Below are 25,750 nucleotides of genomic sequence, written 5' to 3' on the forward strand. Positions count from 1 at the left end.
TAGTGGGCAAATACTAATTAATTCTAGTGATGTGCACCGGAAATTTTTCGGGTTTTGTGTTTTGGTTTTGGATTCGGACGCGTTTTGGCAAAACCTCCCTGAAATTTTTTTGTCGGATTCGGGTGTGTTTTGGATTCGGGTGTTTTTTTACAAAAAACCCTCAAAAACAGCTTAAATCATAGAATTTGGGGGTCATTTTGATCCCATAGTATTATTAACCTCAATAACCATAATTTCCACTCATTTTCAGTCTACTCTGAACACCTCACACCTCACAATATTATTTTTAGTCCTAAAATTTGCACCGAGGTCGCTGGATGACTAAGCTAAGCGACCCAAGTGGCCGACACAAACACCTGGCCCATCTAGGAGTGGCACTGCAGTGTCAGACAGGATGGCACTTCCAAAAAAATAGTCCCCAAACAGCACATGATGCAAAGAAAAAAGAGGTGCAATGAGGTAGCTGTGTGACTAAGCTAAGCGACCCAAGTGTCCGACACAAACACCTGGCCCATCTAGGAGTGGCACTGCAGTGTCAGACAGGATGGCAGATTTATAAAATAGTCCCCAAACAGCACATGATGCAAAGAAAAAATAAGATTTTACTTACCGGTAAATCTATTTCTCGTAGTCCGTAGTGGATGCTGGGGACACCGTAAGGACCATGGGGAATAGACGGGCTCCGCAGGAGACATGGGCACTTTAAGAAAGAATTTAGATTCTGGTGTGCTCTGGCTCCTCCCTCTATGTCCCTCCTCCAGACCTCAGTTAGAGAAACTGTGCCCGGAAGAGCTGACAGTACAAGGAAAGGATTTTGGTAATCCAGGGCAAGATTCATACCAGCCACACCAATCACACCGTATAACTTGAGATAAACATACTCAGTCAACAGTATGAACAACAACAGAGAAACAGGTCCACCCTGATGCAACCATAACATAACCCTTATTTAAGCAATAACTATATACAAGCATTGCATAAGAAGTCCGCACTTGGGACGGGCGCCCAGCATCCACTACGGACTACAAGAAATAGATTTACCGGTAAGTAAAATCTTATTTTCTCTAACGTCCTAGTGGATGCTGGGGACTCCGTAAGGACCATGGGGATTATACCAAAGCTCCCAAACGGGCGGGAGAGTGCGGATGACTCTGCAGCACCGATTGAGCAAACACAAGGTCCTTCTCGGCCAGGGTATCAAACTTGTAGAACTTTGCAAAAGTGTTTGAACCTGACCAAGTAGCCGCTCGGCAAAGTTGTAATGCCGAGACCCCTCGGGCAGCCGCCCAAGAGGAGCCTACCTTCCTAATGGAATGGGCCTTAACTGATTTTGGCAGCGGCAATCCAGCCGCCGAATGAGCCTGCTGAATCGTGTTACAGATCCAGCGAGCAATAGTCTGCTCTGAAGCAGGAGCACCAAGCTTGTTGGAAGTATACAGGATAAACAAAGACTCTGTTTTCCTGACCCTAGCCGTTCTGGCTACATAAACCTTCAAAGCCCTGACTACATCAAGCAACTCGGAATCCTCCAAGTCCGTAGTAGCCACAGGCACCACAATAGGTTGGTTTATATGAAAGGATGAAACCACTTTCGGCAGAAATTGTGGACGGGTCCGCAATTCTGCTCTATCCGCATGGAAAACCAGATAGGGGCTTTTATGTGACAAAGCCGCCAACCCTGACACACGCCTAGCCGAAGCCAAGGCTAATAGCATGACCACTACAGCTATCGCCTGAGGGTCTCTTGACCTGGCGCAATACCTCTGTAGTTTTTTGTTGAGGCGGGATGCCATCATGTCCACCTGTGGCAGTACCCACCGACTTGCAGTCTGTGCGAAGACTTCCCGATGAAGTCCCCACTCTCCCGGGTGGAGGTCGTGTCTGCTGAGGAAGTCTGCTTCCCAGTTGTCCACTCCCGGGATGAACACTGCTGACAGTGCGCTTACGTGATTTTTCCGCCCAGCGAAGAATTCTGGTGGCTTCCGCCATCGCTACCCTGCTCCTTGTGCCGCCTTGTCGGTTTACATGAGTCACTGCGGTGATGGTGTCTGACTGAATCAGAAGCGATTGGTCGCGAAGCAGGGTCTCCGCTTGACGTAGGGCGTTGTATACGGCCCTTAGTTCCAGGATGTTGATGTGAAGGCAAGTCTCCTGACTTGACCACAGACCTTGGAAATTTCTTCCCTGTGTGACTGCTCCCCACCCTCGGAGGCTTGCATCCGTGGTCACCAGGACCCAGTCCTGAATGCCGAATCTGCGGCCCTCGAGAAGGTGAGCACTCTGCAGCCACCACAGGAGAGGCACCCTGGCCCTGGGGGATAGGGTGATTAACCGATGCATCTGACGATGTGATCCGGACCACTTGTCCAGTAAGTCCCATTGAAAGGTCCTCGCATGGAACCTGCCGAAGGGAATGGCCTCGTATGATGCCACCATCCTTCCCAGGACTCGAGTGCAGTGATGCAGCGACACCTGTTTTGGTTTAATAGGTTCCTGACCAGTGTCATGAGCTCCTGAGCTCTCTCTATCGGGAGATAAACCCTTTTCTGGTCTGTGTCTAGAATCATGCCTAGGAAAGGCAGACGAGCCGTAGGAACCAACTGCGACTTTGGAATATTTAGAATCCAGCCGTGTTGCCGTTACACTTCCAGAGAAAGTGGTACGCTTATCAGCAACTGCTCTCTTGATCCCGCTTTTATAAGGAGATCATCCAAGTATGGGATAATTGCGACCCCTTGCTTCCGCAGGAGTACCATCATTTCCGCCATTACCTTGGTAAATATTCTCGGTGCCGTGGAGAGACCAAACGGCAACGTCTGAAATTGGTAATGACAATCCTGTACCACAAATCGGAGGTACGCCTGATGAGGTGGATAAATGGGGACATGAAGGTATGCATCCTTTATGTCCAGAGACACCATAAAATCCCCCCCTTCCAGGCTTGCGACGACCGCTCTCAGCGATTCCATGTTGAACTTGAACCTTTTCAGGTATGTGTTCAGGGATTTTAAATTCAATATGGGTCTGACCGAACCGTCCGGTTTCGGGACTACAACATGGTCGAATAATAACCCCCTCCTTGTTATAGCAGGGGAACCTTGACCACCACCTGTTGAAGATACAATTTGTGAATTGCAGTTAACACTATTTCCCTCTCGTGGGGGGAAGCCGGCAGGGCCGTCGGTGAGGGGGCATCTCCTCGAAGTCCAGCTTGTATCCCTGAGACACAATATCTATTGCCCAGGGATCCAACAGGGGGTGAACCCACTTGTGGCTGAAATTTCAAAGACGTGCCCCCACCGGGTCTAGCTCTGCCTGTGGAGCCCCAGCGACATGCGGTGGATTTTGTAGAGGCCGGGGAGGACTTCTGTTCTTGGGAACTAGCTGTGTTGTGCAGCTTCTTTCCTCTGCCCCTGCCTCTGGCAAGAAAGGACGCACCTCGGACTTTCTTGTTTCTTTGTGATCGAAAGGACTGCATTTGATAATGTCGTGCTTTCCTAGGCTGTGCTGGAATATAAGGCAAAAGATCAGAATTACCAGCTATAGCTGTGGAGACCAGGTCCGAGACCCCTTCTCCACACAATCCTCAGCCTTGTAAGGTAAACCTTCCATATGCCTCTTAAGTCGGTATCACCTGTCCATTGCATGTTCCACAGGACACGTCAAGCAGAAATCGACATAGCGTTGACTCTAGAACCCAGTAGACTAATGTCTCTATGGGCATGTTTTATATATATATATATATATATATATATATATAAATCTAAGACAGCATCTTTTATTTATATATCTATATATATATATATATATATATATATACATATATATATACATACTAGGGTCTCAATCTCTGCTGATAAGGTATCTGTCCACGCTGCTACAGCGCTATAAACCCATGCCGACACAATCGCCGGTCTGAGTAGTGTACCAGAATGTGTGTAGATGGACTTCAAAGTACTTTTACTGCATGCAGGATCCCTGAGGATAGCTGTTAAGTCAGCGCTACCTTTTGGGCAAACGTGACACCCTAGGGGAAGATTCCCATCGTATCCTGGCCCTAGTAGGGAAAGGATACTCCCTGAGAATTCTTTGTGGGAAACTGCAGTCTCTTGTCTGGAGATTCCCGCTCTTTTTCTTCATGAGAGGAGGGAAATTTACCTCAGCTTTCTTCCCCTTAAACATGTGTACCCTTGTGTCAGGGACAGATGAGTCATCAGTGATATGCAAAACATTTTTTATTACAATAATCATATATTGAATACTTTCCTGCCATTTTGGCTGTAACTTTGCATTATCGTAGTCGACACTGGAGTCAGACTCCGTGTCGATATCAGTGTCTATTATTTTGGATAGTGAGCATTGAGAGACTCTGAAGGTCTCTGCGACATAGGGACAGACATGGGTAGATTCCCTGTCTGTTCTCTAATCTTTTGTGCAATAAATTTACCTTAGCACTTAATTTCACATATCCAAACAGGTGTCGGCGTTGTCGACGGAGACACCACTCACACACACATTTGCTCCATCTCCTCCTTAGGGGAGCCTTTTACCTCAGACATGTCGACACACAAGTACCGACACACCACACACTCAGGGAATGCTCATCTGAAGACAATTCCCCCACAAGGCCCTTTGGAGAGACAGAGAGAGAGTATGCCAGCACACACCCCGGCGCTATAAACCCAGGAATAACACAGTAACTTAATGTTAACCCAGTAGCTGCTGTTTATGTGCCCCCCCTCTCTTTTTACCCTCTTCTACCGTGTATCTGCAGGGGAGAGCCTGGGGAGCTTCCTCTCAGCGGAGCTGTGGAGAAAAAATGGCGTAGGTGAGTGCTGAGAAAGAAGCCCCGCCCCCTCGACGGCGGGCTTCTGTCCCGCTTAAATATAAATTTTCTTGGCGGGGGCTCATACATATATACAGTGCCCAACTGTATATATGTGTACTTTTGCCAAACGAGGTCCATATGCTGCCCAGGGCGCCCCCCCTGCGCCCTGCACCCTTACAGTGACCGGAGTATGTGAGGTGTGTGGGAGCAATGGCGCACAGCTGCAGTGCTGTGCGTTACCTCAGTGAAGAACGGAGTCTTCTGCCGCCGATTTCTAAGTCTTTTTGCTTCTCATACTCACCCGGCTTCTGTCTTCCGGCTCTGCGAGGGGGACGGCGGCGCGGCTCTGGGATCGGACGACGAGGGTGAGATCCTGTGTACGATCCCTCTGGAGCTAATGGTGTCCAGTAGCCTAAGAAGCAGGACCTAGCTCCAGAGAGTAGGGCTGCTTCTCTCCCCTCTGTCCCACGATGCAGGGAGTCTGTTGCCAGGAGAGCTCCCTGATAATAAAATACCTAACAAAATACTTTCTCACAGCAAGCTCAGGAGAGCTCACTGAACAGCACCCAGCTCGTCCGGGCACAGTCTCAAACTGAGGTCTGGAGGAGGGACATAGAGGGAGGAGCCAGAGCACACCAGAATCTAAATTCTTTCTTAAAGTTCCCATGTCTCCTGCGGAGCCCGTCTATTCCCCACGGTCCTTACGGAGTCCCCAGCATCCACTAGGACGTTAGAGAAAAAGAATTGCACCAAGGTCGCTGGATGGCTAAGCTAAGCGACCCAAGTGGCCGACACAAACACCTGGCCCATCTAGGAGTGGCACTGTAGTGTTAGACAGTATGGCAGATTTAAAAAATATTCCCCAAACAGCACTTGATGCAAAGAAAAAAAGAGGTGCACCAAGGTCACTGGATGGCTAAGCTAAGCATCACAAGTGGCCGACACAAATACCTGGCCCATCTAGGAGTGGCACTGCAGTGTCAGGCAGGATGGCACTTCAAAAAAATAGTCCCCAAACAGCACATGATGCAAAGAAAAATGAAAGAAAAAAGAGGTGCAAGATGGAATTGTCCTTGGGCCCTCCCACCCACCCTTATGTTGTATAAACAGGACATGCACACTTTAACGAGCCCATCATTTCAGCGACAGGGTCTGCCACACGACTGTGACTGAAATGACTGGTTGGTTTGGGCCCCCACCAAAAAAAGAAGCAATCAATCTCTCCTTGCACAAACTGGCTCTACAGAGGCAAGATGTCCACCTCCTCCTCATCATCCGATTCCACACCCCTTTCACTGTGTACATCCCCCTCCTCACAGATTATTAATTCGTCCCCACTGGAATCCACCATCTCAGGTCCCTGTGTACTTTCTGGAGGCAATTGCTGCTGGTGAATGTCTCCACGGAGGAATTGATTATAATTCATTTTGATGAACATCATCTTCTCTACATTTTCTGGAAGTAACCTCATACGCCGATTGCTGACAAGGTGACCGGCTGCACTAAACACTCTTTCGGAGTGCACACTGGAGGGAGGGCAATTTAGGTAAAATAAAGCCAGTTTCTGCAAGGGCCTCCAAATTGCCTCTTTTTCCTGCCAGTATACGTACGGACTGTCTGACGTGCCTACTTGGATGCGGTCACTCATATAATCCTCCACCATTCTTTCAATGGTGACAGAATCATATGCAGTGACAGTAGACGACATGTCAGTAATCGTTGGCAGGTCCTTCAGTCCGGACCAGATGTCAGCACTCGCTCTAGACTGCCCTGCATCACCGCCAGCGGGTGGGCTCGGAATTCTTAGCCTTTTCCTCACACCCCCAGTTGCGGGAGAATGTGAAGGAGGAGCTGTTGACGGGTCACGTTCCGCTTGACTTGACAATTTTCTCACCAGCAGGTCTTTGAACCTCTGCAGACTTGTGTCTGCCAGAAAGAGAGACAATGTAGGCTTTAAACCTAGGATCGAGCACGGTGGCCAAAATGTAGTGCTCTGATTTCAACAGATTGACCACCCGTGAATCCTGGTTAAGCGAATGAAGGGCTCCATCCAAAAGTCCCACATGCCTAGCGGAATTGCTCCATTTTAGCTCCTCCTTAAATCTCTCCAGCTGCTTCTGCAAAGGCATGATGAGGGGAATGACCTGACTCAGGCTGGCAGTGTCTGAACTGACTTCACATGTGGCAAGTTCAAAGGGTTGCAGAACCTTGCACAACATGGAAATCATTCTCCACTGCGCTTGAGTCAGGTGCATTCCCCCTCCTTTGCCTATATCGTAGGCAGATGTATAGGCTTGAATGGCCTTTTGCTGCTCCTACATCCACTGAAGTATATAGAGTGTTGGATTCCACCTCGTTACCACCTCTTGCTTCAGCTCATGGCAAGGCATGTTCATGAGTGTTTGCTGGCGCTCCAGTCTTGTGTCTGCCAGAAAGAGAGATACAACGTAGGTTTTAAATCTAGGATCGAGCACGGTGGCCAAAATGTAGTGCTCTGATTTCAACAGATTGACCACCCGTGAATCCTGGTTAAGCGAATTAAAGGCTTCATCCACAAGTCCCACATGCCTAGCGGAATCGCTCTGTTTTAGCTCCTCCTTCAATGTCTCCAGCTTCTTCTGCAAAAGCCTGATGAGGGGAATGACCTGACTCAGGCTGGCAGTGTCTGAACTGACTTCACGTGTGGCAAGTTCAAAGGGTTGCAGAACCTTGCACAACGTTGAAATCATTCTCCACTGCGCTTGAGTCAGGTGCATTCCCCCTCCTTTGCCTATATCGTAGGCAGATGTATAGGCTTGAATGGCCTTTTGCTGCTCCTCCATCCTCTGAAGCATATAGAGGGTTGAATTCCACCTCGTTACCACCTCTTGCTTCAGATGATGGCAGGGCAGGTTCAGGACTGTTTGCTGGTGCTCCAGTCTTTGGCACGCAGTGGCTGAATGCCAAAAGTGGCCCGCAATTCTTCGGGCCACCGACAGCATCTCTTGCACGCCCCTGTCGTTTTTTAAATAATTCTGCACCACCAAATTCAATGTATGTGCAAAACATGGGACGTGCTGGAATTTGCCCAGATGTAATGCACGCACAATATTGGTGGCGTTGTCCGATGTCACAAATCCCCAGGAGAGTCCAATTGGGGTAAGCCATTCTGCGATGATGTTCCTCAGTTTCCGTAAGAGGTTGTCAGCTGTGTGCCTCTTATGGAAAGCGGTGATACAAAGCGTAGCCTGCCTAGGAACGAGTTGGCGTTTGCGAGATGCTGCTACTGGTGCCGCCGCTGCTGTTCTTGCTGCGGGAGGCAATACATCTACCCAGTGGGCTGTCACACTCATATAATCCTGAGTCTGCCCTACTCCACTGGTTAAGTGGACATTGGGTACAACTGCATTTTTTAGGATACTGGTGACTCTTTTTCTGACGTCTGTGTACATTTTCGGTATCGCCTGCCTAGAGAAATGGAACCTAGATGGTATTTGGTACCGGGGACACAGTACCTCAATCAAGTCTCTAGTTGCCTGTGAATTAACGGTGGATACTGGAAACACGTTTCTCACCACCCAAGCTGCCAAGGCCTGAGTTATCCACTTTGCAGCAGGATGACTGCTGTGATATTTCATCTTCCTCGCAAAGGACTATTGGACAGTCAATTGCTTATTGGAAGTAGTACAAGTGGTCTTCCGACTTCCCCTCTGGGATGACGATCGACTCCGAGCAGCAACAACAGCAGCGCCAGCAGCAGTAGGCGTTACACTCAAGGATGCATCGGAGGAATCCCAGGCAGGAGAGGACTTGTCAGACTTGACAGTGACATGGCCTGCAGGACTATTGGCTTTCCTGTCTAAGGAGGAAATTGACACTGAGGGAGTTGGTAGTGTGGTTTGCAGGAGCTTGGTTACAAGAGGAAGGGATTTAGTGGTCAGTGGACTGCTTCCGCTGTCATCCAAAGTTTTTGAACTTGTCACTGACTTCTGATGAATGCGGTCCAGGTGACGTATAAGGGAGGATGTTCCTAGGTTAACGTCCTTACCCCTACTTATTACAGCTTGACAAAGGCAACACACGGCTTGACACCAGTTGTCCGCATTTCTGTTGAAATAATTCCACACCGAAGAGGTGATTTTTTTTTTGTATTTTGACCAGGCATGTCAATGGCCATATTCGTCCCACGGACAACAGGTGTCTCTCCGGGTGCCTGACTTAAACAAACCACCTCACCATCAGAATCCTCCTTGTCAATTTCCTCCCCAGCGCCAGCAACACCCATATCCTCATCCTGGTGTACTTCAACAGTGACATCTTCAATTTGACTATCAGGAACTGTACTGCGGGTGCTCCTTCCAGCACTTGCAGGGGGCGTGCAAATGGTGGAAGGCGCAACCTCTTCCCGTCCAGTGTTGGGAAGGTCAGGCATCGCAACCGACACAATTGGACTCTCCTTGGGGATTTGTGATTTAGAAGAACGCACAGTTCTTTACTGTGCTTTTGCCATCTTAACTCTTTTAAGTTTTCTAGCAGGAGGATGAGTGCTTCCATCCTCAGGTGTAGCTGAACCACTAGCCTTGAACATAGGCCAGGGCCTCAGCCGTTCCTTGCCACTCCGTGTCGTAAATGGCACATTGGCAAGTTTACGCTTCTCCTCAGACGATTTTGATTTAGATTTTTGGGTCATTTTACTGAGCTTTATTTTTTTGGATTTTACATGCTCTCTACTATGACATTGTGCATCGGCCTTGGCAGACAACGTTGATGGCATTTCATCATCTCTGCCATGACTAGTGGCAGCAGCTTCAGCACGAGTTGGAAGTGGATCTTGATCTTTCCCTATTTTACCCTCCACATTTTTGTTCACCATTTTTTAATGTGTGGAATTATATGCCAGTAATAGATCAACGTATAATACTGGTGGTCACTGGTCAGCAAAACTCTGCACTGTACTCCTCCTATATAATACTGCTGGTCCCCAGTCCCCACAATAAAGCAGTGTGAGCACAGATACATGCAGCATACTGAGCACAGATATGAAGCGTTTTTCAGATAGACAACGTATAATACTGGTGGTCACTGGTCAGCAAAACTCTGCACTGTACTCCGCCTATATAATACTGCTGGTCCCCAGTCCCCACAATAAAGCAGTGTGAGCACATATATATGCAGCACACTGAGCACAGATATGGAGCGTTTTTCAGGCAGACAACGTATACTGGTGGTCACTGGTCAGCAAAACTCTGCACTGTACTCCTCCTATATAATACTGCTGGTCCCCAGTCCCCACAATAAAGCAGTGTGAGCACAGATATATGCAGCACACTGAGCACAGATATGGAGCGTTTTTCAGGCAGACAACGTATAATACTGGTGGTCACTGGTCAGCAAAACTCTGCACTGTACTCCTCCTATATAATACTGCTGGTCCCCAGTCCCCACAATAAAGCAGTGTGAGCACAGATATATGCAGCACACTGAGCACAGATATGGAGCATTTTTCAGGCAGACAACGTATAATACTGGTGGTCACTGGTCAGCAAAACTCTGCACTGTACTCCTCCTATATAATACTGCTGGTCCCCAGTCCCCACAATAAAGCAGTGTGAGCACAGATATATGCAGCACACTGAGCACAGATATGGAGTGTTTTTCAGGCAGACAACGTATAATACTGGTGGTCACTGGTCAGCAAAACTCTGCACTGTACTCCTCCTATATAATACTGCAGGTCCCCAGTCCCCACAATAAAGCAGTGTGAGCACAGATATATGCAGCACACTGAGCACAGATATGGAGCGTTTTTCAGGCAGACAACGTATAATACTGGTGGTCACTGGTCAGCAAAACTCTGCACTGTACTCCTCCTATATAATACTGCTGGTCCCCAGTCCCCACAATAAAGCAGTGTGAGCACAGATATATGCAGCACACTGAGCACAGATATGGAGCGTTTTTCAGGCAGACAACGTATACTGGTGGTCACTGGTCAGCAAAACTCTGCACTGTACTCCTCCTATAATACTGCTGGTCCCCAGAATAAAGATATTTGCACTGCAGCCCCCTGAAACAAAGTGAGAGGACGCCAGCCACGTCCTCTCACTATCATTTCCAATGCACGAGTGAAAAATGGCGGCGACGTGCGGCTTTATATAGAATCCGAATCTCGCGAGAATCCGACAGCGGGATGATGACGTTCTGGCGCGCTCGGGTTAACTAAGCAAGGCAGGAAGATTCGAATCTGCCTCGGAACCGTGTAAAAAGGGTGAAGTTCGGGGGGTTCGGATTCCGACGAACCGAACCCGCTCATCACTAATTAATTCCACCTGCTCCCCGGACTGCAGCTGCTTGGATTGAGTTGCTGAGTCTCAATAATATATGGGAAGAAAAGATTTAAAGAAGAGCCATCCGTAGAGCAAAGGTGTCATTTTTAAATGTATTTAATAAATCATGCAACATATATATCAGCTAGAGATGTGCACCGGACACTTTTCGGGTTTTATGTTTTGGTTTTGTATTCGGTTCCGCGGTCGTGCTTTGGATTCGGACGCGTTTTGGCAAAACCTCCCTTTCTATTTTTTGTCGGATTCGATGCATTTTGGATTTGGAGTTTGTTTTTTCAAAAAACCCTCAAAAACAGCTTAAATCATAGAATTTGGGGGCCATTTTGATTCTATAGTATTATTAACCTCAATAACCATAATTTCCACTCATTTCCAGTCTATTTTGAACACCTCACACCTCACAATATTATTTTTAGACCTAAAATTTGCACCGAGGTCACTGGATGACTAAGCTAAGCGACCCAAGTGGGCGGCACAAACACCTGGCCCATCTAGGAGTGGTACTGCAGTGTCAGACAGAATGGCACTTAAAAAAATAGTCCCCAAACAGCACATGATGAAAAAAGAGGTGCAAGATGGAATTGTCCTTGGGCCCTTCCACCCACCCTTATGTTGTATAAACAGGACATGCACACTTTAACAAACCAACCATTTCAGCGACAGGGTCTGCCACACGACTGTTGCTGAAATGACTGGTTGGTTTGGGCCCCCACCAAAAAATAAGCAATCAATCTCTCCTTGCACAAACTGGCTCTACAGAGGCAAGATGTCCACCTCATCCTCATCCCCCGATTCCTCACCCCTTTCACTGTGTACATCCTCCTCCTTCTCACAGAGTATTAATTCGTCCCCACTGGAATCCACCATGACGGGTCCCTGTGTACTTTCTGGAGGCAATTGCTGGTAAATGTCTCCACGGAGGAATTTATTATAATTCATTTTGATGAACATCATCTTGTCCACATTTTCTGGAAGTAACCTCCTACGCCGATCGCTGACAAGGTGACCGGCTGCACTAAACACTCTTTCGGAGTACACACTGGAGGGGGGGCAACTTAGGTAAAATAAAGCCAGTTTGTGCAAGGGCCTCCATATTGCCTCTTTTTCCTGCCAGTATACGTACGGGCTGTCTGACATGCCTACAGTGATGCTGTCACTCATATAATCCTCCACCATTCTTTCAATGGTGACAGAATCATATGCAGTAACAGTAGATGACATGTCAGTAATCGTTGGCAGGCCCTTCAGTCTGGACCAGATGTCAGCACTTGCTCCAGACTGCCCTGCATCACCGCCAGTGGGTGGTTTTGAAAATGTTATCCTTTTCCTGGCAGCTCCAGTGGCGGTAGAAATGAAGGAGGAGCTGTTGGCGGGTCACGTTCCGCTTGACTTGACAATTGTCTCACCAGCAGGTCTTTGAACATCTGCAGACTTGTGTCTGCCAGAAAGAGAGACAATGTAGGCTTTAAACCTAGGATCGAGCACGGTGGCCAAAATGTAGTGCTCTGATTTCAACAGATTGACCACCCGTGAATCCTGGTTAAGCGAATGAAGGGCTCCATCCAAAAGTCCCACATGCCTAGCGGAATTGCTCCATTTTAGCTCCTCCTTAAATCTCTCCAGCTGCTTCTGCAAAGGCATGATGAGGGGAATGACCTGACTCAGGCTGGCAGTGTCTGAACTGACTTCACATGTGGCAAGTTCAAAGGGTTGCAGAACCTTGCACAACATGGAAATCATTCTCCACTGCGCTTGAGTCAGGTGCATTCCCCCTCCTTTGCCTATATCGTAGGCAGATGTATAGGCTTGAATGGCCTTTTGCTGCTCCTACATCCACTGAAGCATATAGAGTGTTGGATTCCACCTCGTTACCACCTCTTGCTTCAGCTCATGGCAAGGCATGTTCAGTGTTAAGTGTTTGCTGGCGCTCCAGTCTTCGGCACGCGGTGGCTGAATGCCGATAGTGGGCCGCAATTCTTCGGGCCACCGACAGCATCTCCTGCATGCCCCTGTCATTTTAAAAAAAAATTATGCACCACCAAATTAATTGTATGTGCAAAACATGGGACGTGCTGGAATTTGCCCACATGTAATGCATGCACAATATTGGTGGCGTTGTTCCGATATCACAAATCCCCAGGAGAGTCCAATTGGGGTAAGCCAATCTGCGATGATGTTCCTCAGTTTTCGTAAGAGTTTGTCAGCTGTGTGCCTCTTATGGAAAGCGGTGATACAAAGCATAGCCTGCCTAGGAACGAATTGGCGTTTGCGAGATGCTGCTACTGGTGCCGCCGCTTTTGTTGCTGCGGGAGGCCATACATCTACCCAGTGGGCTGTCACAGTCATGTATTCCTTAGTCTGCCCTGCTCCACTTGTCCACATGTTCGTGGTTAAGTGGACAGTGGGTACAACTGCATTTTTTAAGACACTGGTGACTCTCTTTTTCTGACGTCTGTGTACATTCTCGGTATCACCTGCCTAGAGAAGTGGAACCTAGATGGGATTTGGTACCGGGGACACACTACCTCAAGCAATTCTTTAAGTCCCTGTGAACTAACGGTGGATACCGGACGCACGTCTAACACCAACATAGTTGTCAAGGCCTGAGTTATCCACTTTGCAACAGGATGACTGCTGTGATATTTCATCTTCCTCGCAAAGGACTATTGGACAGTCAATTGCTTACTGGAAGTAGTACAAGTGGTCTTCCGACTTCCCCTCTGGGATGACGATTGACTCCCAGCAGCAACAACAGCAGCGCCAGCAGCAGTAGGCGTTACACTCAAGGATCCATCGGAGGAATCCCAGTTAGGAGAGGACTCATCAGGCTTGCCAGTGACATGGCCTGCAGGACTATTGGCGTTCCTGTCTAAGGAGGAAATTGACATTGAGGGAGTTGGTAGTGTGGTTTGCAGGCGCTTGGGTACAAGAGGAAGAAGGGATTTAGTTGTCAGTGGACTGCATCCGCTGTCACTCAAAGTTTTTGTCTTGTCAATGGCTTCTGATGAATGCGCTCCAGGTGACGTATAAGGGAGGATGTTCCTAGGTGGTTAACGTCCTTACCCCTACTTATTACAGCTTGACAAAGGCAACACACGGCTTGACACCTGTTGTCCGCATTTATGTTGAAATAATTCCACACCGAAGAGGTGATTTTTTTGGTATTTTGACCAGGCATGTCAATGGCCTTAATCATCCCACAGACAACAGGTGTCTCCCCAGGGGCCTGACTTAAACAAACCACCTCACCATCAGAATCCTCCTCGTCAATTTCCTCCTCAGCACCAGCAACACCCATATCCTCATCCTGGTGTACTTCATCAGTGACATCTTCAATTTGAATATCAGGAACTGGACTGTGGGTGCTCCTTCCAGCACATGCAGCGGCGTGCAAATGGTGGTACGAGCCACCTCTTCCCGTCCAGTGTTGGGAAGGTCAGGCATCGCACCTGCCGACACGTTTGGACTCTCCTTGGGGATTTGTGATTTAGAACGCACAATTCTTTGCTGTGCTTTTGCCAACTTAACTCTTCGTTTTTCTAGTAGGAGGATGAGTGCTTCCATCGTCATGTGAAGCTGAACCACTAGTCATGAGGAACATAGGAGAGGGCCTTAGCCGTTCCTTTCCACTCCGTGTTGTAAATGGCTTATTGGCAAGTTTACGCTTCTCCTCAGACGATTTTAATTTAGATTTTTTTGTTCATTTTACTGAACTTTTGCTTTTTGGATTTTACATGCTCTCTACTATGACATTGGGCATCGGCCTTGGCAGACGACGTTGATGGCATTTCATCGTCTCTGCCTTGACTAGTGGCAGCAGCTTCAGCACTAGGTGGAAGTGGTCTTTCCCTATTTTACCCTCCACATTTTTGTTCTCCATTTTTTAATGTGTGGAATTATATGCCAGTAATATATCCGGAATTAGACGGCGGTAAAGTCTGGAATTAGATACCACTAGATAGATACCAGATACCACTGTGGCTGGAATGATGATGACCTATGCACAGTGACAGGACACTACCACAGCACCCTACAGCAGCAAGATGCAGCACAGGACACTGGACTAGTTTATTAGTAATGTACTGTAGTATACTGAGCACCACAATGCAGCACAAGACAATGAGCAGTGGTACTGAGCACTGATGATGATAATACTGAGAACTGACACTGAGCAGCAAGATGCAGCACAAGACACTGGACTATTATTAGTAATGTACTGTAGTATACTGAGCACCACAATGCAGCACAAGACAATGAGCAGTGATACTGAGCACTGATGAGGATACTACTGAGAACTGACACTGAGCAGCAAGATGCAGCACAAGACACTGGACTATTATTAGTAATGTACTGTAGTATACTGAGCACCACAATGCAGCACAAGACAATGAGCAGTGATACTGAGCACTGATGAGGATACTACTGAGAACTGACACTGAGCAGCAAGATGCAGCACAAGACACTGGACTATTATTAGTAATGTACTGTAGTATACTGAGCACCACAATGCAGCACAAGACAATGAGCAGTGATACTGAGCACTGATGATGATAATACTGAGAACTGACACTGAGCAGCAAGATGCAGCACAAGACACTGGACTATTATTAGTAATGTACTGTAGTATACTGAGCACCACAATGCAGCACAAGACAATAAGCAGTGATACTGAGCACTGATGATGATAAAACTGAGAACTGACACTGAGCAGCAAGATGCAGCACAAGACACTGGACTATTATTAGTAATGTACTGTTGTATACTGACTCTGAGCACCACAATGCAGCACAAGACAATGAGCGGTGATACTGAGCACTGATGAGGATACTACTGAGTACTGACACTGAGCAGCAAGATGCAGCACAAGAGACACACACTACTAGTATTACTGAGCAGCAATAAGTAAGCACTGATACTGAGCACTGACATTGATTCTCCACTGAGAGAATGTAGCCACGTCCTCTCTGCTCTGTCTACAATGCACCAGTGAAAATGGCGGCGACGCGCGGCTCTTTATATGGAATCCGAATCTCGCGAGAATCCGACAGCGGGATGATGACGTTTCTCCTCGTTCAGGTTTTCCGAGTCAGGCAGGAAGAACCGAGCCTGCCTCGGACCCGTGTAAACCACGTGGAGTTTGGGGGGGTTCGGTTCTTGGAGAACCAAACCCGCTCATCTCTAATATCAGCATGACATATTTACATTAAACACAATATCACCCTCAGCTGGAAACATGTATGGTAGACAAAGATATAAAAAGTCAATAGATTGATGGCTGACTTTAATTGATTAAAATAAAATATCTGCAACAGCTGTTGGTAAAAAAGCGCTTTTGATAAAAATGAAGAATGTATAAAACTTTCCAATCACAGATGACACTGCACCAGTATTTTGTGATCACAAATGAGCTTCATATAGCGGACTCCTTTGGAATATGTGTGTTATAATACAAGTGCAGCAAGCACTTCTCGGAGAGTTTTAATAAGCGGATTTATGCTTCAACAGTTCCATACAATGTATTACCCCTCACCTGTCGTTTTGAAAAGGAATCCAGGTTAATAGCCGTATGCCACACCGCAATGCCTGTGATACATTATGCCACACACCGTAATGCCTATTACACATTATATCACACACCGCAATGCCAGTTATACATTATGCCACACACCATAACGCCCAGGGGTGTAATGCTCTGCGTGTCATGCTCCTTGTCAGGGGTCTTGTTGCCATGGGTGTAATGGAAGTGCCAGGAGCGTCAGTGCCACTGGTCTACTCAAGAGTGTGTTGATATGGGGTAACTACCTGCACCCAAATCGTTTTTAATGTTCTCAGTCACCTTCTCTTTTTTTCCATTATAAAAGTGCCATTTTCCCTACTAGATAAGAAATTGCAACCAGATTATGACCACCTTTTCTGACTGTACTCTTAGCACTGCTGCCTCACAGTACTGAAGACAAGGATTCTATTCTGACCAGGGCATTTCAGGATTGCAATGGAAGTGCTGGGAGCGCCAGCGCTCCCAGCACTTCCGGGTATCTATAGCGCTATGCTGCTTGACAGACGCTAGAAGTCAAGTATGACCTCTAGCGTCTGTCTCCTGCACAATGGAGGAGCGCTATGGACCTGCCGGGGGGAGTTAATTGCGGACTCCCCCCGAAGTTGGGCAGCGGTAGCGGCTAGCACGGGTTTAGCGACCTGGATTGCAGCTGCGAGCTACCTGTCGCTCTCTAGCGACAGGTTGGCGACCGCTGCTCTAGAGCAATCACACCCAGGCCGCCATTTTGTGGGCGCGGTCCAGCCAACGCAGGTGTGGCCGAACCATGCGGGGGCAGGCCGCAGCGGCTGCGTGGCATCACAGGCAGCCGCAGCGGCTGCGTGGCATCACAGGCAGCCGCTGCGAGCCGGGCAGCGACGAGTAGCTCTCGGCCATCACGCAAAAGCTGCGCTGGCTGGGAGCTACTCCTGGAGTGCAAAGGCATCACCACTGTGCGAGACGGGGCAGGGACTGACATGCGGGGCGGGTTAGCCCTGTCCTGGGCATCCCCCTGCATGTCAGTGTGGATGATCGTAGCTGTACTAAATTTAGCACAGCTGCGATCAACTCTGAATCACCCACATTGTGCATCACTTACCACTGCTATCAAGTTCCACAGCTGATACTCCATTAGCCAGGACACAGATAACGAAAAATAGAAAGAAGCATAAAAACAAAAAAATAAAATATCTCTCCCTTTTTCTAAGAGCTCTTATGCTCTTAGAAAATGTATCCTTTATAAATAATAGCTAGTCCATGTAAGAGAAACATGGTATCAAGTTGATAATCATATGTGTCCATAAATATAATAATAATAATAATACATTTATTGCAGCATGTATCTGACTGGCAATGTCAGTTACAGCTGAGTTTAGGCCCCATCTCAGGGCAGTGGTTGCAATCTGTGGACAGCAGTTCATTCTCTATCCTAGGGGGTAATTCAGAACTGATCGCTCGCTAGTGTTTTTTGCAGCGCTGCGATCAGGTCAGAACTGTGCATGCGTATGCACCGCAATGCGCAGGCGTGTCGCACTGGTACAAAGCGGATCGTTGCTGTGCACTGGGTTTTACGAAGAATCCATTCGCACAGCTGATCTCAAGGTAATTGACAGGAAGGAGGAATTTGTGGGTGTCAACTGACCGTTTTCAGGGAGTGGTTGGAAAAACGCAGGCATGTCCAAGCGTTTGCAGGGAGATTTCCTGACATCAATTCCGGTCCCGTACAGGCTGAAGTGATTGCAGCGGTTGAGTAAGTCCTGGGCTACTCAGAAACTGCAGCTCTGCTACACATACGTTTGCACATTTGCAAAGCGAAAATACACTCCCCTATGGGCGGCAACTATCTGTTTGCAACAGTGTAAAAAAACCCTAGCGAGCGATCAGGTCTGAATTACCCCCTAGTGCTGTAATTACCAGGATGTTATTTCAGGGGGGTGGTCTTCAGTATGCCGACTGACGGGATCCCGGCGCACAGTATACCGGCGCCGGAATCCCGACAGCCGGCACACCGACACTAATTCTCCCTCGTGGGGGTTTCACGACCCCCCTGGAGGGAGAATAAAATAGCGTGGCGAGCGCAGCGAGCCCGCAAGGGGCCTATTTGCGCTTGCCACACTGCCGGTAAGCCGGTGGTCGGGCTTCCGGTGACGGTATGCTGGTCGCCGGGAGCCCGACCGCCGGCATACCATACTGAACCCATTTCAGGGAGCGAGTAATCCTATTCTCTGTGCTTTTATATCTTAGACCGAGCAGCAGACTCAGACTTATGAATTGGACCATGCTAAGAACTTACAAACCAGGATGCAGCAGGTGAATTATTTGGCTACTATAGTATAAAAAACATTATTGTTCCAAGTTTAAAGAAAAGTAAAAATTATTAATTTGATCAAAAGTGACATAGATGGGAGGAATGAGCCACTAAATAGAAGCCACATTATTTGTATGTACCAAAGACCTTATTTAAACAAGAGAGCAACAGATATGCCATACACTGGAGATTACTGCTGTATACAACTTTAGATCAGTTCTTTATACCACAATTAGAAAAGGTACGATGGGCCTCATTCTGAGTCGCACGCAATGCTGATGTTGACAGATTGATTGATTTCTTGCTACTGCACAGAAATAAAAAATAAACTTGTATGCATATGCATGTTGAAATTGGGACCCATGTTGTTTGAAATGTATTGGACATTCCTGGTCAGTGACTTGGGGGTGGGTATTAAACGTATGGAGATGTACTGTCTTGTGGGAGTGTCGCAGGCATGTCACTGAGCTGGTTGCAAACTCTTGGGTAGATGTATTCATAGTGCCGTTTCTACTGTTGTGTGTGTGTGGACCTGCTCCACCTATTTAGCGCATAGGAACCCCTGCCTCTGTGAGTCAGGAATTATATATTTAGGTGAATAAAGATTCCTTATTCCTGAAAATTGAAGCAATGAGCAATCTTTATTTTGGGAGGCATACCACCCATATTAATAACTATGCTGCTTTGTCTTTGATGGATTGTGCAACCCATACCTTATGAAGTGGCTATGCTATAATTGTAGTAAATAATGTAATTAGGGTGTGTTCCCTTTAAATAACGAATTGTTCCCCCTTAATCATAAACACATCTATAATTTCTATAATTTCCTAGAATGTTATTATGTCAGGGTTCCATTGATCCTATTCTCTGTTGTTTTGTACCCTAGACAGAGCAGCAATCACAGCCTCACACTTATGAACTGGTCTATGCTGAGAGCTTGAAAGTGAAGATGCAACAGGTAATTTAGTCTACGAGAGTAAAATAAATAAAATTATACCTGTATTAAAGAAAAGCCTACATTTATAACATGATTAAAAATGACTTACATGAGGTGGATGAGCAGTGAAATGAACAGCAGTTTCAAAGTCCTCTCTTAAATGAGAGAAACAATCATGAGTGCACCGGAGAGATTTTTGTCATACTCCCAGTTTCAGACTAGGACATAAAGGTCCCACTGGGGGAACGCAATGGTAAGAGCTCATGCTTAAGGGTGTGTGTCCTTCCACCAGAGGGGGTGTGGCCAGCCATGACAGATGCTTGGCTAACCATTAGGCAAATCTTGGTGTGGTTTCTATATGGTCCTGCTCCACTAGGTAATTGACCCTCTAATAGAGTAACATTGTACAATTATAGTGCACAGTCTAGAACAAGACATCTAGAGGAGGGGGTGGGCATTCAGGCAGGGGGCCAATCGGGGATTTCCCCTGGACTCCTGTGGGCTAGTCCAACCCTGCATACTCGCATTGAGATCAGTTGTATTATACATCATTTTAAAAATGTACAAATTGTGATCATTACATAAGCTAACAGATGGCAGCAGCACAATACAGCAATAGGCTATTCAGATATTTGTACCATTCAAAGGCACAGCTTGTCTCAAAATAAGTCTTGTTCAATCATACATTATGCATAATAATTATTTTGTTTTGCAATGCAATAAATGTTTTCATGGACTTTTCTCTGGAATTTTGTGACACTGACAATGTTAGTGGAGAAAGCTTGCCATATGTAATAAGGACAGAATGTAATCTGGATATACATATATCAACAGTACTTATCCGTTTAGGATGTATGGACCTGCAATGGACACTAACCACCACTATCACATTCCAGGCTTGATACTCCATTACACAATAACAAGAAAAAAACGGTGTAATGATATAAAATAATATTGATACCTGAATGCAATTAAGTAACTAAATTTGCTGCACCTTGTTATTATGCAACCTGCTTTGCATTCATAAACAACAGTACAGTATATTGTTTATACACACTCTCTAATGGTTAGGCAAACCAATAAGGCGGCTGGCCACACTGCTTCTGGAGACTGGCCACACCCCTACACATGGGCCCTTACCACTGCATTCCTCCAGTGGGCCCTTCATGTCCAAGTCTGACACTGTTCAGGCTTGTTAGCAAATCAAAAAAGCACACTAATGGGCAAAACCATGTGCACTGCAGGTGGGGCAGATGTAACATGTGCAGAGAGAGTTATATTTCGGTGGTTTATTTTGTTTCTCTGCAGGGTAAATACTGGCTGCTTTATTTTTACACTGCAATTTAGATTTCAGTTTGAACACACCCCACCCAAATCTAAATCTCTCTGCACATGTTACATCTGCCCCACCTGAGGTGCACATGGGGTTACCCATTACTGTGCTTTTTTTGGTTTGCTAACAAACCTGAATAGTATCAGACTTGGACATGAAGGGCCCACTGGAGGAATGCTAACAAACCTGAATAACTGCCTTAATCTGTACTGGTAGTATATTGCTAACTGACGGCACTACATACATTGTGATATAATATGAACTGGGGGCACTGTGTAATATACAGTAATGTGAACTAGGCACAACTGCTGCAAAGAGAGTAGATTGTGATGGGGGCCCTTGAAAATGTTGCTTTGGAGCCCAGAAAGTGCTGGCTTTGCCCCGGTCTCTATCCTAGTACTGTAATTACCAGAATGTTATGTCAGGGAGCCAGTAACCATGGCCCTCATTCCGAGTTGATCGGTCGCAAGGCGAATTTAGCAGAGTTACACACGCTAAGCCGCCGCCTACTGGTAGTGAATCTTAGCTTCTTAAAATTGCGACCGATGTATTCGCAATATTGCGATTACTAACTACTTAGCAGTTTCTGAGTAGCTCCAGACTTACTCTGCCTGTGCGATCAGTTCAGTGCTTGTCGTTCCTGGTTGACGTCACAAACACACCCAGCGTTCGCCCAGGCACTCCCACCGTTTCTCCGGCCACTCCTGCGTTTTTTCCGGAAACGGTAGCGTTTTCAGCCACACGCCCCTGAAACGCCGTGTTTCCGCCCAGTAACACCCATTTCCTGTCAATCACATTACGATCGCCGGAGCGAAGAAAAAGCCGTGAGTAAAAATACTTTCTTCATAGTAAAGTTACTTGGCGCAGTCGCAGTGCGAACTTTGCGCATGCGTACTAAGCGGATTTTCACTGCGATGCGATGAAAAAGAACGAGCGAACAACTCGGAATGAGGGCCCATATTCTGGCCGTTTGTATCTTAGACAGAGCAGCAGTCTTAGCTTCATACTTATTAGTTGGGCCATTCCAAGAACTTAAGAGCAGTGGTGCAGCAGGTGATTTATTTGGATACTATAGTAAAGAAAATGTACTAACTTAAAGTAAACATTTTGAACGTGATTAAAAATGACAGATGGGGCAAATGAGCAATAAATTGAGCAGCAGAGTTTTGTTTTTTTTTGTACCATACAAAGATGTTTCTTAAACAATGAGAGAGCAAAATATATGGTGTGCACTAGAGAGATTTCTATCATACTCCTAAAATCAGTTCTTGTACCCCAATTAGAAAAGGTACAATGGGGCAGATGTATTAATCCTGGAGAGGTGATAAAGCAGTGGTAAGTGCAAGGTGATAACGTACCAGCCAATCAGCTCCTAACTGTTAATTTATATATTGGAGCTGATTGGCTGGTGCATTATCACCTTGCACTTATCACTACTTTATCACCTCTCCAGGCTTAATACATCTGCCCCTTAATGTGATCAGTACATACACTGGCAATTGTGTCTCTCAATATGATACAAGTTTGCACAAACTTTCATTTGGAATTTTGTGACACTAACACTTTAATGGAGAAAGAATAACATGTAATCAGAGGCAGATTTAGGGGTCAGGTCGCTGGGTCCCGCTGATACCCGGAGTTTATCAGGGATTATGCTTCAGGAAAAGGAAGCATAATCTGCGATAAGCAGTCCTCGGAGCCGGGATAAACTTGGAATCGGGTAATTATCCCAGATCGCCAGAAATGGGACATTTTTCTCCCGAAAGAAATGGTCTTTGATTGGATAGCTCGATAATGACCATTTTTTTTGGAAGAAAAATGATCAGGGCTAATTGGATACTGACCAAAGTCGCACTTCCTGCGATCCTGCTTTCGAATGTGCACTCACTAGCAAACAAGTTCGACGAATTGTCCCTGGGCAGCGCAGGGTCAGGCATTACAGGGTCATCCGTCCTCTGCTTTACGGAGACGTGGCTGGACGACCGTATTGCGGACAGCCCAATGTCTCTGCCGGGCTTCAGTCTCTTCAGGGCCAATCGCTCCAAGGTTCTCTCAGGAAAAATGAAGGGTGGTGGCATCTGCTACTACATCAACGACGGATGGTGCACCTATGTCACGATCATAGGCAAATCATGTAGCCCTCACCTGGAGATGCTGAGTATCAACTGCAACCCCCTGTATTCCCCCCGGGAATTTGCCTCAATTGTCCTTGTGGGAGTGTACATCCCCCCCCTAGCCTGCGCGAACGAAGCCCTGCACCACCTGGCCGTATGCATATTTGACATAGAACAAAAACACCCAGACTCTCTGCTTATAGTACTGGGCGACTTCAACAGAACTAACCTGAGCAAGGATCTACCTAAGTACAAACAACAAGTCACGTGTCCCACTAGAGAAGGGCGCACCCTTGATCACTGCTACACTACCCTCAAGTCTGCCTTCCGGTCTATCCCGCGTGCTGCACTCGGCCTATCTGACCACTGCCTCGTCCACCTACTCCCTACCTATACACAGAAGCTGAGAGCAGTTAAGCCTGTCGTCAAGACTATTAAGAAATGGACCAATGAGGCCAAGATGAAGCTCCAGGCCTGCTTTGACTGCACAGAATGGGGGGTCTTCGAAGCCTCGGCAACCGACTTGAATGACCTGACAGACACTGTCACATCCTACATCAGCTACTGTGAGGACATGTGTGTACCTACCAAGACTTACCGCATTTACAACAACAGCAAGCCCTGGTTCAATGCCCAGCTCAGGCAACTTCGTCGAGCCAAAGAGGAGGCCTATAGCAGCAGTGACAGAGCACTATACAACTGTACTAGGAACTCTCTGACTAAAGGAATCAGGCTAGCAAAAAAGCGGTTCTCGGACAAGCTGACAAACGATCTCTCCACCAATGACCCCATATCTGTATGGAAAGGTATGCAATTGTCAAAGTCGAAAAATATAGCGACCTATGATGCCTTGTATTAACCCCATGCGCTTGCCCGCTGCACGTGCACATTCTCTCCCGTGCGTGCGCATATTCGCAGTTGCGTGACGGCGCCTCCACGGTCGTGCGCTCAGGCGCGTGGTATGTGCATTTACGGTAGAGTTTGTGTGCGTCTGGTGGGCGACTCGATCGTTACATATTTAATCCAAATAATGTATTTTATAGGTAATATTCCCTTTAATAATATCTGTAAGTATGATTAGTGTAACTGGTTCAGGGACAGAGAGATTCCTCTTTGCATGCTGGGAGGGCTCAGACAAAGGTTGGAGGGTAGTGTATGGTGTCCAGCTGTGGGGTATTGAAGGGGTGTAGTGCCTATGATAATTGGGAGGGATTCGCATAGTTCCTGCTCATGGGTATGCACAGAAGTAGAAAATAAGATTAATTGCATTCCGAATAAATTACACATAAGTGCAGGGTAGGTGAATGGAATTCAGTCATTTCTTTCCCACAGACTGAATACAATAGCCTTATTTACACTAAGCTTTGAGATTCTATGAAGAGGGCTTACACCTTTGTTTATGAATAGAACCAGGTTTCTCTCCAGAATAATGAGTGCTGAGTAGTCAATTGTCTCAACTGAAGGTGGGGTAAACAAAGCCCAGAGACAGAGTTTGTTTGGAAGATCCAAAACAATAGCTTTCCTCAATATAATCAGACAAAGAGGAATTTAGAATACTAACAAGTCCTAGCCATCGCCCACTTCTTGAACTAACCAATGATCCCAGGTGCAGTACATGTCCCACCCCCTAACCAATGGAAAGAGAGCACACAGTATCTATTGTAGTATGTCTTGAGTTAGTAAATAAATATAGCTTGCAATAGGCTTGGTGACACAAGACTCTGCAAGGTTTTCACACTGAAGGCTAGAGCCCTGGTCCAGGTTGCGCCGGCGAAGTCATTCCCACGTGTGTAAGTTTCTCTGTAACCAACTTATTCTCTGTTTGTATTTGCCATACTCTCTCTCTCTCTGTTATTTGTTAAGGATTAAGAAACTGTTGTATATTGTATAATTTCAGTTATTCTGTTTAGGTGTTTATGTTAGTGCTGTAGTGTATAAGCTGTAACTGTTTTCCCCTTTTACATACTAAAATCATCTAGATAAAGGTTTTGGAACCTTACAAGGTTTACTGTGTGTCATCCTGTGAGCGTCTGCGCCGCTTGTGTTCCTCTTGTGGGCACAGCATCCGCTACGCTAGTAGCGTAGCATTACGGTACTCGGACCGCCTATAGCGTGCTCGATACCCAGCGTAAGCCGTGAGCGAACGTGCCGCTCGTGCGTCTCGACCACGGCCTAGCGTCTGCTACGCTAAGTGCGTACCCTTACGGTACCCTGTACGCCCATTGCGTACTGAGTCTCTTACCAATATATAGTGAATGTTATAAGATAAATATTTAGCTTTATCACAATCCATAACCAACTATAGGAAAACATCGAAGTCCACCACCATGCACCAAGACCTAGCAGACGAACTGAACCACTTTTATTGCAG

At 46.8% G+C, this 25,750-nt stretch overlaps 1 protein-coding gene across 19 annotated transcripts in view; it reads left to right on the plus strand.

Annotated features, from left to right (window-relative positions):
* CCDC7 (coiled-coil domain containing 7) overlaps positions 1 to 25,750 on the plus strand; it is a 502,159-nt gene that overhangs the window by 425,703 nt on the left and 50,706 nt on the right. For 16 of the 19 annotated variants that reach the window (XM_063922082.1, XM_063922092.1, XM_063922099.1 and 13 more), the window contains 2 exons: positions 18,932 to 18,997; positions 19,882 to 19,953. In XM_063922082.1, the coding sequence (XP_063778152.1) occupies positions 18,932 to 18,997; positions 19,882 to 19,953 (138 nt within the window). The remainder of the gene's footprint in view (positions 1 to 18,931; positions 18,998 to 19,881; positions 19,954 to 25,750) is intronic. The other 3 variants (XM_063922094.1, XM_063922098.1, XM_063922102.1) reach the window with 1 other exon arrangement.

Source organism: Pseudophryne corroboree, chromosome 5 (genome assembly GCF_028390025.1).
Source record: "Pseudophryne corroboree isolate aPseCor3 chromosome 5, aPseCor3.hap2, whole genome shotgun sequence".
In the NCBI taxonomy this organism is placed as follows: domain Eukaryota; kingdom Metazoa; phylum Chordata; class Amphibia; order Anura; family Myobatrachidae; genus Pseudophryne; species Pseudophryne corroboree.